Source organism: Bos indicus x Bos taurus, chromosome 8 (assembly GCF_003369695.1).
Source record: "Bos indicus x Bos taurus breed Angus x Brahman F1 hybrid chromosome 8, Bos_hybrid_MaternalHap_v2.0, whole genome shotgun sequence".
Taxonomy (NCBI): Eukaryota; Metazoa; Chordata; class Mammalia; order Artiodactyla; family Bovidae; genus Bos; species Bos indicus x Bos taurus.
Window position 1 is genome coordinate 39716147 of NC_040083.1, and position 10843 is coordinate 39726989.

The window sequence follows — 10843 nt, forward strand, 5'->3', positions numbered from 1 at the left end:
CTATCTAGGTTGGTCATAACTTTTTTCCCAAGGAGTAAGCGTCTTTTAATTTCATGGCGGCAGTCACCATCTGCAGTGATTACTATAGTGACCCATAATGTCAGAGGCTTTATCTGTAGGGATGTTAAGGAGTCTTGTGATATATTTCGTAGGCTATGTGAAGCTTGGAGGGTATGCAATTAAGGAAGGGAAAAAGAACAACAACAACAAAAAACTAAAGCAAGCTTAATCAATAAAGGCAGGTTGGAAACAGAGGGATTTTTAACAAGCAATTTCCTTATCTTCTGTTTTGTAAGACATGCTCAGGGATTCCTGGGAGTCAACCGTATGGGTCTTGGTTTCGCTCCCAGTGCTTAGCCTCTGCCTCCTTCACTATTCTTTTCGTGTTAGCCATTGGGGCCAGTCTCTTCCTGCTCAGACCATAGAAGCACACGAGAAGTACCTTTTGAGTTTCTGCTGACAATACTGAAATCAGCAAGGGCCAAGTTTGCAGGGATGAGTTGGAAGGTGAGTTTTGGAGTGAGAATCAGCCCAGGGTTTTAAGGGAGGAAATGGAAAACCCTTTTAACTAGCTGTGGGTGAAATGGTAGTCCTAAACGTGGGAGGAACACTCTTGAGCCTGTTTCCTAGCTCCAGTGACTGGATAGTGGCACATCCCTTCAACCCCTATCCTCATTCTTCCCACTGCACTAGGAGAAGGCTATAATCAAGGCATAGCACTACCCTTGCCTATTGACTCATCATTCTCAGAGATCTTCAAATTTAGTGCTGAATGCATATAGTAACAAGTATAGGGATCATTCTGGTACTGGTTACTCAAGACCAATGAAAAAGCATTTACAGTGTCCAGCTGGTGCTTATTTTTAAATGCTAGCTTCATTTATAGCTTCAAAATATTTCTATTCCTTCATCTTAAAAACTCTTAGAGGACTATAGGAATGATGTGCCTTGCCTTTAAGTATGGTCAGTGCTATAGGTGGTGCTTTCATTTGCTGTGAGTCACTTTCCTGGGTTGGTAATGGATTTGTGTACATCAGTCATTCTCTTAGTCTTGTCTTCCTGGAAACCAGAGGGTTTGTGCTCATTACATGGAGCCAGGATGGGTGGCCTGGGTATGGATCCCAGACAGAGCGGAGGGGCAACTGCAGAGGGAATCATTAGTGTGGTGGTGTAACAACTGGATTGATTCCCACATGTCTCTGTCATTTCCAGTGTTCATTACATATTAATTAAAGAGAATGATTTTATCCAAATTGCAAAATTTTTGGCACTTAAACACAATATCTTTTCAGTGTGCTTTTCATAATCACATTGCAAATTCTGCCTCAGTTTAAGAATTGGCACTCATTCGCCTCCCAAAAATGAATGAATGAATTCATCATTCAAGTAATCTGTAGTAAATTCCCATATGGTGTTCATACGGGACCCACAGAGCCCTGAGATGAGCTATTAGCCTAGGAGTCTCACTCCCAATTTCATCCTAGGAGGAAAGACAGACATTAACCAAATAATGACAAAATATCTACTGGGGAAAGTGCTATGAATGAGGGATGAATTGGCTCTTAAGTGCATGAAACGGGGAAGCTGACCTCCTCTACAGGAAGGGACTTTTCCTGAGAAATCAATAACTGAACTGAGCTCTGATGGGTGGTAAGGACTCACAAGTGGGGTGGGGGTTGTGAGTTCCCTTACATTCTATCCAAGGGAAAAGTCCTGGAAAGTGCCTGTGAAAGGGAGAAAATGCTTCATGTTTGAGTAACCAGAAGACACTGTTAAGACCTGTGGTTAAATTTATGTCTGGAGGGCCTAAAGGAAATAACATAAAATAAGATCCTTATGGTGGAAACAGTAGGGATTAAATTTTGTATTAAAAATTTTTGGATTACATTTTAAAAATATAAAAGCAGGGTTTGTTCTTTGGAGAAATATCTGAAATAGTAAAGTACAGAGAAGAAAAGGAATACACCCCAGACACAGACCATTTTTAACATCTTGGCTGTTTTTATTCCTGGTGCTTTTCTTAGGTGTAGGTTTAATAAAGACATTGAAACTACACTGTGCACACTTTTGTATATTGCTGCTTTTTTCTCACTTCTAAGTTATAAGTATCCTTTTATCAGCTACATGATACTCCACCCTGTTTACTCTATTGATCAGGCCCCACCCCGGGTTCCAGTCCACATGGAAGAAGATCCATGAAAGGGTCTGCAGTCTTCTGACATCCCACAGAGCTCAGCAACACCTAAACAAGGTCAGGACTTCTGATGAAATGACATCTTTGCTGACAAAATAATATGGGAACTGGGTCTCACAGTCTAGCAGGGGAGATAGACATTAATCAGGTAACTGCAGAAACAAGTATAAAATTGTGATGCTCACCAAGGAGGTACATGGTATCCTGAGAGCGTATGAAAGGGAGTGCTTGACTTGGTTGGCACTCAGGGCAGGCTTTCTTGAGGAAGAGACAGTGGAGCTGCAGTCTGAGCGATGAGTAGCAGCTATTAATACTTCAGAGCACAGGGTGCATCAGGCAGAGGTCCTGAAGTGAGGGGGAGCATGGTCATGTGAGAGGACTTAGAGAAGACAGTGTTTGCCTGGAGCACATTCACTTCCACTCTGGGCAAGAATCCCAGTGCAGGGAAGAATCTGGGAACATGTGTGGTCTATGTGAGCCCACAACAAGGAAGAAAGTTTTCCTCAAAGTTAATCAGGTGTTTTTGACTATTGGACTTTTCTGGGGTTGAGGGGAGTGTTTCCGATCCATAGACAGATATACTCAGTACTCCTCTACGGCAGGTGTACAGCCATTAGCTGTGGCCTGTCACCAGTTTAAACCAATTCAGATGGAAGGTTGACAGTGCACCCCTTAGTTGGGTTTAATTATAACATGTAGTTGAATTGGTCATCTTGACTTATTTGAATGCTGACATATCCTAGATTTATAGGATCATACTTATAAATGAATATTTGTTACCCTAATTACCTGGGTGGTGAATTATTTTATTGCCTGTCTGCAGAGTCATTTGTTTTGCTTTGTTAATTCCAAATCTTTTCAAGTAGGGGAATCCCTTTAAAATGTAAAAGAGGAAGAAAGAAAGGGAGGAGGGAGGGAAAGTGGGAGGGAAGAGGGAAGAAAAAGAAAGGGAGAGAGGGAAAAAAATAGTATCTACATATATACATGTATCATGAACACAATATATATGGCATACACGGGATTCATAGATCTCCTAAATGCAAAACTACGCATGCAATATCATTGACCTATATTACACTATGAGTAATGTAGTTGCTGGATTTGTTTGTGTTATAGGAAGAATCCATCTCTGAAATAAAGAATATCCTCAACAGACCAGGCTACCCTCTGAAGAAATACCGTGCGCATGAACAGAAATATTTTTAAGCTGCTGTCCTATGTAAGTAAGCAGCTTAAGTGCTTCTTCTTGATTTGCTAAAACAATTTCAGTTTCCTGCTTTCAGTACAAAGCACCTGGAAAATGTGGTGAACAGGAGTCCAGGAGGAGAGCAGAACTACGTTCTCCCCTCACAGTGTCGTGAGACAGCATGTGTGCGGGGCCACCAGCAGTCTTATCTCCTCTTTATTCTCCCTCCCCACTCCTTACCTAATGGTCCCTCTTCCAGCTCCTCAGACACGAGCTCTTTTCTGCTATGCGCCCTTTGCACACGCTCTCTGTCTAGACTACTTCTTCCTGACTTTGTTTGGCTCACTTCTATTTGCCTTTCAGGTCTCATGGCTTTCCATGGCATACCCTCCTCCTCTGAGGTACACCTTTGTAGCCTCCTGCAGTTTTCTTTCATTGTTGTTCTATTTCTTTGTGGGCCGATTGCTTAAAAGTCTGCCCCTTCTACTTGAATGACACCTTCCTTGGGCCAGGGACTCTTGTTTTCTGACCCACTACTTTATAGCCAGAGTTACAGTGGGGTCCCATTTAACTTGGGTGAACTCAACTGCACCTGCCAGGTGTGTGCCCTGAGCAGGAGCCCGCCTTCCTCTACCACTCTGTCACCACCCTTGCGTTAGATGACCTTCCGCTGTGGTTGGTGCTCAGTAAATATTTTCTGTGAGTGACTGTTGAAATTCAAGTGATGAGGCAATCCTCAAAGTCAGTTGTGTGGTAAGAAGTTGGTCATTTTTGTGGGCTGTCATCATTTTTCACATTTTTTCTTCTTTCCCTTCCTACCCAGGCCCAGCATAAGAATAGTTTTTCCTTATTAAGTGCTTCCTAAGTGCCAGGAGCTGACCTAAATACTTCAGTTGTATTAAGTGAGTTGCTATTCCATGATCACAACAGCTCTTAAGAAGTAGGTACTATCACCAGTACCATTTTACAGGTAGGGAAACTGGGGCAAGGAGATGTTAAATGCCTTGCTTAGGGTAACATGGCTAGTGAATGACCTTAGCTGTGATCTGAACCCAAGGGATATGGCTTCAGTGACCATGCTTTTACCCATTAAATTCCACTGTCCTCCAGACCTGGAGCTTGTAATAGGAGAACCCTGGAGAAAAAGATAGTGGAACCCAAGCAGAGTTGGTGGACATTGCCTTTGAGCATCCCCCAGAGGGTCCTATGGTGTTGTATCATGTAGTCCTTCAGTCTAGCAACATCAAGATAATTACAGATCTTTTTAAAAAATAAAGATGTGTGGGATGACATGCTAGGGTTTCACTGTCATCAGGCTCCTAAAATTCTGATTTATGGGTATTCATGCTTGAAGGCACATGTTGCCTTGCCTAGAGCTGGCCAGGACTCCCTGCCTTTGGCACAGAGGAATGTGAGCACAGCTTGGTAATTTCCCATTTTTGTAGGCTTTGCCTTAGAATGTTCTGCTTGGTAGATTAAAGATGGCTTCTGGTCCACTTAATCTCCCATTTCTAAAATAGTCATCTAGGCATTTATACAGAAGACAACCCACATAATTACCACTTAGGAAACATGGCCCATGTAATTACCAAATGTCAAATTGTGTTGAATTTCATCATGCTAACATCAAGTTACCTAAAGCCCTGAACTAGCTAGTATGTGGACCCTGATGTGAGGGGATAGAGAGAAGGTAAGAAAAAAATTAGTAAATTCTGTCTTAGGAAATAGGTTTCCTTCAGCCTTGTATTGTGATTTATTGGTTTGTTTTCCTTATGAAAACTCTCCCAAGAAGGAGACAGAGGGCTGGAGGGAAGACCGAGCAATGGTACCAACTCTGCCTGCCAAGTGTCCCATCCCTGTGAGTGGCTCCCATGATCCCAGCTGCCACCACTATGGCTGGCCTGCAGCAGGAGCCAGTCCACTTACAATGATCCCAACTCAAGGGAGGGCAAGGAACTCAGGCCCTGGAGTCCTCAGACACAGATAAGAATTGCAGCACAAAGAGCTCTCTAAAATTACAGAGCAAAAAGGAAATAAACCAAGAAAGGTGGGTGAGGAAGGGACAACAGTGAATTAAAATGCTGCTTTCTGATTCTTTCATAGTTCGTTAGGCCTCCAGCTCTAAATGGTATGGCTGGAATGGCTTCTTCTAACCTCACCCTCTCTGCTGGCAGGCAGGACCCACTTTACTTCCTCCCACAAGGGTCCTTTCACCTCTGTTACAATCAAAGCAACAAAACAAACCAGCCTACAGATGCCAGGCTCCAACCTTGGGGACCCGCCCTCTCTGATTTGGTCACCAACTTCAAAGGGATTTTTCATTTGATGGCTTGTGGGGATTCACATAACAGAAAACAACACACTTCCCTTCATTCCAGGGGCTCCTGGTCCTGTCAGAGTCTAACAGACCACACAGGCAGTGGCCTTGCACACAAATCCCATGGCAGATTTCTGGGTTGGCAGTCCTTAGTGAGCAATAGAGTCATCTGGGGGCTTTGAAAAATGCTGATGCCCAGGCCCGACTCCAGACCACTTAGCTGGAATCTCTGTGGGTGGTGCCTGGCATCAGTTTTCTTTATAAGTTTCTTCAGGGGTAATACACATTTTAGGACTAAGAATCTCCACAGTAGGCTGCAAGAGCTTTGAGGATGGGGGGATTTGGAACACCCTCAGATTTTATACTGGCCCCCTCCACGCTCAAAAATAATTGTTCCATGGAATAGAATTAATTTGGGCATATTTAACAGTTCTGCTCATTAACATCTAGCAGTTTCTACACATCCACTATATGCCAAGGACTATACTTGGAGAAGGAAATGGCAGCCCACTCCAGTGCTCTTGCTTGGAAAATCCCATGGATGGAGGAGCCTGGTAGGCTACAGTCCATGGGGTCACAAAGAGTCGGACACAACTAAGCAACTTCACTACACTACTAAGGACTATATTATTCAGAATAACACTAAGAAGTAGATACTCCGCTTGTTATCATCCTGATATTCTAGAAAGAGCCCAGGTAACTTGCCCAAGGTCACACAGGTATTTGTCTTGCTAACCTAATATGACCTCATTCTGGGAGTGTGGGAGAAGAGGCTGCACAGCAAGGTTGGGATTGAGTGAAGTCATTTTCTTCTCCTTGCTTGTGTTGGTTGATTGCCTTCTTCTTAGTGCCACATAGAGTGTGTCAAGTGTCTTCACATTTCACAGGGGAGACTGAATGAAAGCTGCAGGAGTATCATGAAGAGCTCACTGAATGAGCCAACTGAACAACCGTTTTTGTTCTGTGTATCAAACCACCAGTGTCTGACCCCCTTTAAATCAAACCTGTACCCAGTCTCTTGTAACCAGGTAAGAGTCACTGATTAAAGTGTTTGGGGCTCATGTTTTCTTGTCAAGCTGGACTATTTGTGTTTCAGTTTGTATGTTTGTTTTGAGCTTGAAATAGAAAGTAGCAATAGTTGGGTGGCAGGTTCTTTTCCATTTGGAAAGCACTTCTTAAAATTCTGATGAAAATGTCAAGATGCCTTTTCAGATGTTCCTTATTTTTGGCAGTGGATATGTTCTTGAAATGTTCTTTTTTTCCTCCCTCCTTCCTCCTTTTTCCCTCCTCCCCTCTTGCCCTCAGCTCTCCCCCACCTCTGTTTACCTTCTCTTGACTTCCTGTCCTGTCCTTTCCCCATTCCTTCCCTTTCCTCTTACATTTTCCATGAGCTCGAGGAAGCTGCTATTTAGAGGAATAATCTGATATATCCTCCAGAAAAAAGACTATCATTCTGATTTTCCATGTTTGGTAAATCCATTTTCTGTGTATGTGTGTGTGGTTGTTTGCTTTTTAGCATTAGGCTTCATTTATTTATTAACATAAGATCCTGAAAACCTTGGAAGAGGGAGCATTGTTTTTGGAGAATTCAAGTCTTGCTTTAAAGGTTTAGTTTCTAGGATACATTTATAAGATGAGGCTACTTTCTTTAGATTGTATTTTAAACTACTCCTTCTGTTACCTGGCTTCCCTGGTAGCTCAGATGGTAAAGGGTCTGCCTGCAATGCAGGAGACCCCGGTTCAATCCTTGGGTTGGGAAGGTCCCTGGAGAAGGAAATGGCAACCCACTCCAGTATTCTTGGAAAATTCCATGGACAGAGGAGCCTGGTAGGCTACAGTCCACGGAGTCACAAACAGTTGGACATGACTGAGTGACTTCACTTTCACTTTTCTGTCACCTACCCCTCCTTTTTTTCTAGCAATTCTTTTTTTTTTTTCTAGCAATTCTTAATAAATTTATAAGAGGAAAATAACCTCCTTCAAATATTTCTTTGAAAGAGCTACACTAAATTACATTTCTGCTTTGGCAGAAATGACTGCAAAAACCTTTATGAAATGCTTACCCAACTTGAGGAGCAAGAAGAGGATGGAGATGAACTGAAGTAGAGGTTTATCTTTGTGGGTCTGCAGACCCAGAGAAGAGAGGGCCTGAAAGCAGAAAGCTTTGTCTTCCCATCATACTGTAATCTGAGTGTTTTCCTCTCCCATGTCCCAAAACCCTTTCAACTTTTACAAGATTCAATGAAAATCAAGTTTTCTTCTCTCATTAGGACCACAGGAATTTGTTCATTATGAAAATTAGGAAAATGAAATTAAAAATTAAAGGAGAAAAAAGTCCAAAAGCAGAAATAAAACTAAATTCATTTATCCCCTTCTCAGAATTTCAGCCTAGTAAAAGTATGCATGCATGCATGCTCAGTCGCTTAAGTCGTGTCTGACTCTTTGCCACCCTATGGACTATAGCCTGCCAGGCTCCTCTGTCCATGGGATTCTCTAGGTAAGAATACTGAAGTGGGTTGCTATGCCTTCCTCTATGGGATCTTTCTCACCCAGGGATTGAACCCACGCCTCCTGCATCTCCTGTATTGCAGATGTATTCTTTACCCACTGAGCCACTGGGAAGCAACAACAAACATTTCACCCTTGGAAAAGAGAGATATGCGTAAATTACACCTGCTTGTGTGTTCTCAGTGTGTCTGAAACTATAGTTGTCAATTTATTATTTTGAGGTCTAGTTAGTCATCAGTAATAAAAAAAATACTATATTACATTAAGACTGTGGTACAGTTCTCAGAAAAGGGCCGCTTGGGAAGGCCATAAGCAGCTGAAGGAAATCAGTTCTAATGAGTCGGTATTCCGTAGCAGTTATTGTTTAGGTATACACTGTAACACTTGTTCAGTTTTTTTTTTTAATGGTTTGAGCATAGCTCCTTAACTCAATTTAGGAGTAAGATCTTAAATGCCCATTCTTATTTAGAGTCTTTTTGTTACCTTTAACAAATCAATCTGCCTTTTGCTTACTTTCTGATCTGCTAACTCCATCATTTAAGTCATTCCTATTTTATCTTTTTGTTTCTCAAGGAGTTATTTCAGTTTTGAGGAGTCATGTTAGGGCCAGGATTGCAGCAGGATTTTGCTTTTGGAATATATAATAATATGAATAATCTTGTGATACATTAGGGTTCAGATTACTTTGGGAAGATTTGTGTCACTAAATGTAATAAAAATCTCCAGCTGTCTTGCTTCAGTTTATTATTCCTTTCTTGACTTTCACAGTTGCAGATCTGTCAGAGCCTGGGCCATATTTTGCAAGCTTGTTTCACGGGGTCTGGGTTTAAAGAGGTTCCTGGGAAAATCTCCTTGGCAGAGCCTGGGCCCTCCAAGCAGAAGCTGCTGTACAATGAGGCCATCTCCCCATGGTCGCCTGACTGACCCAAAGTTAGCTGAAGCCTATAGGCCCTGAACTATAAGTAAGATTTTTAAAATGGAGAGTGTACATGGTAGTCTAACATAAAAGAAGTCAGTCAATTTTAAATGTATAACTGGGGAGGACTGATGAATTATGTATGCAAGTTCACCTAACCCCTGAATGCCTGGCCATACTTACTAATATTCAACGCTGTTCTCAGTTAGTTCCCTTAAGGAAGCCCTCTGATCTCAGAGCAGCAGGAAGAAAGGACATGGCCACCAGTCCATGTTTGACCAGTGAACCTCTAATACCACCTGACGGTACTGCTGTCCTTTCCTGAATGGGGGGCCCATTCCAGCACGCCTGGGGGACATGCAGGTCTTGGAGAGAACTCCCTCCCCCTTCCCAAGGACTGGGAACTCTGCAGACAGTGAACAGAGCTGCAGCCCTCAGGCTCCTCAGGTCTGCTCCCCTCGCTCTTCCACACAGGGTCTCGGGGTAGCAGTAGTTTGGTCATCAAAGGAGAGAGTCTCTGCTTTACTTCACCCTCAAAACCAGGAAATCTGGCAAAAGCAGGGTCAAGTCTAGGACAGGAGCTTTTCTCTGGTGCACATGGATGGCTGGATTGTTGGAGTTTCTTCAGCAGTCTGAAATCTCACCCTTGGGATTCTTTATCTTTAGAGTGATCCTGCAGCATCCCTGTAAGTCCATTTTTATATTGATAGATATACATTTATATATTTCTCTTTCTTTTGTCCTAATTTTATTTTAAAAGTACCCTGTAGCACATTGTGTAGTTTCAACCCTTCTTGTCATTTGCCGTGAGGATCACCTACTGGGATTAATTCATTTGCTGTCTGTGGTGACCACAGCTTTGCCTCTCCAAGATCCTTTGGGCAGAAGGAATACAACATATTCTCTGGTAGGGTTTGCTTTGTGTGTGTGGAAGGCTCCTCTCAATTCCAGGAGCTCTGAGGTGGCAGCCCTGAGGGCCACCGTGCCTGCCTAGAGGTGGTATGTACATGGAACCTACCAGGCTACTCCAGAGGAGAAGGGAGTGGCAACCCACTTCAGTATTCTTGCCTGGAAAATCCAATGGACGGAGGAGCCTGGTAGGCTGCAGTCCATGGGGTCGTGAAGAGTCAGACACGACTGGGCGACTTCACTTTCACTTTTCACTTTCACTCATTGGAGAAGGAAATGGCAACCCACTCCAGTGTTCTTGCCTGGAGAATCCCAGGGACGGGGGAGCCTGGTGGGCTGCCGTCTATGGGGTCGCACAGAGTCGGAGACGACTGAAGTGACGTAGCAGCAGCAGCAGCACCAGGATTAGGGTTGTCAAATGAAGAGAAAGGCAGGAGACCCCTGGTAAGGCAGAGTTCCCTCTAAGATAAGAGGGCTGAAACATATGATGGGTCTTGGGCCTTTAGTTTGTGATTGGTTGGAGATGCTTTTGAACCAGTCAAGGTATGTCGCTGCGTGTCTAGCTTAGCCTGAGTGAGGTGGAGTGATTTATTCTAAGTTCTTCCACAGAGGCCAGTGCAATGGCAACTTGAGGAGCTTGGGGGAGCTATAGTCTTTTAAAGACCTTATCAGCTAACTTTGGGAGACCTGGAATCCCAGGAGAGAAATGGAGTAGATTTTTTCCTTCTTCCTGCTCCCTCTCTCTCTCTTTTATTCCTGTATTTAGTGCCTCAGTTTACCAGGTGCTATGTCAAGTGCCTCCCAAGGGCATTT

The 10843-nt window shown here is 43.3% G+C and overlaps 1 protein-coding gene across 10 annotated transcripts in view; it reads left to right on the plus strand.

The window, feature by feature from the left end:
- SPATA6L (spermatogenesis associated 6 like) overlaps positions 1 to 10843 on the plus strand; it is a 99322-nt gene that overhangs the window by 49982 nt on the left and 38497 nt on the right. For 7 of the 10 annotated variants that reach the window (XM_027549357.1, XM_027549352.1, XM_027549355.1 and 4 more), the window contains 3 exons: positions 2158 to 2251; positions 3311 to 3413; positions 6585 to 6776. In XM_027549357.1, coding sequence (XP_027405158.1) covers positions 2158 to 2251; positions 3311 to 3400 — 184 coding nt within the window. In that variant the 3' untranslated portion in view covers positions 3401 to 3413; positions 6585 to 6776. Of the gene's footprint in view, positions 1 to 2157; positions 2252 to 3310; positions 3414 to 6584; positions 6777 to 10843 lie in introns of those variants that run through there. The other 3 variants (XR_003512228.1, XR_003512227.1, XM_027549358.1) reach the window with 2 other exon arrangements.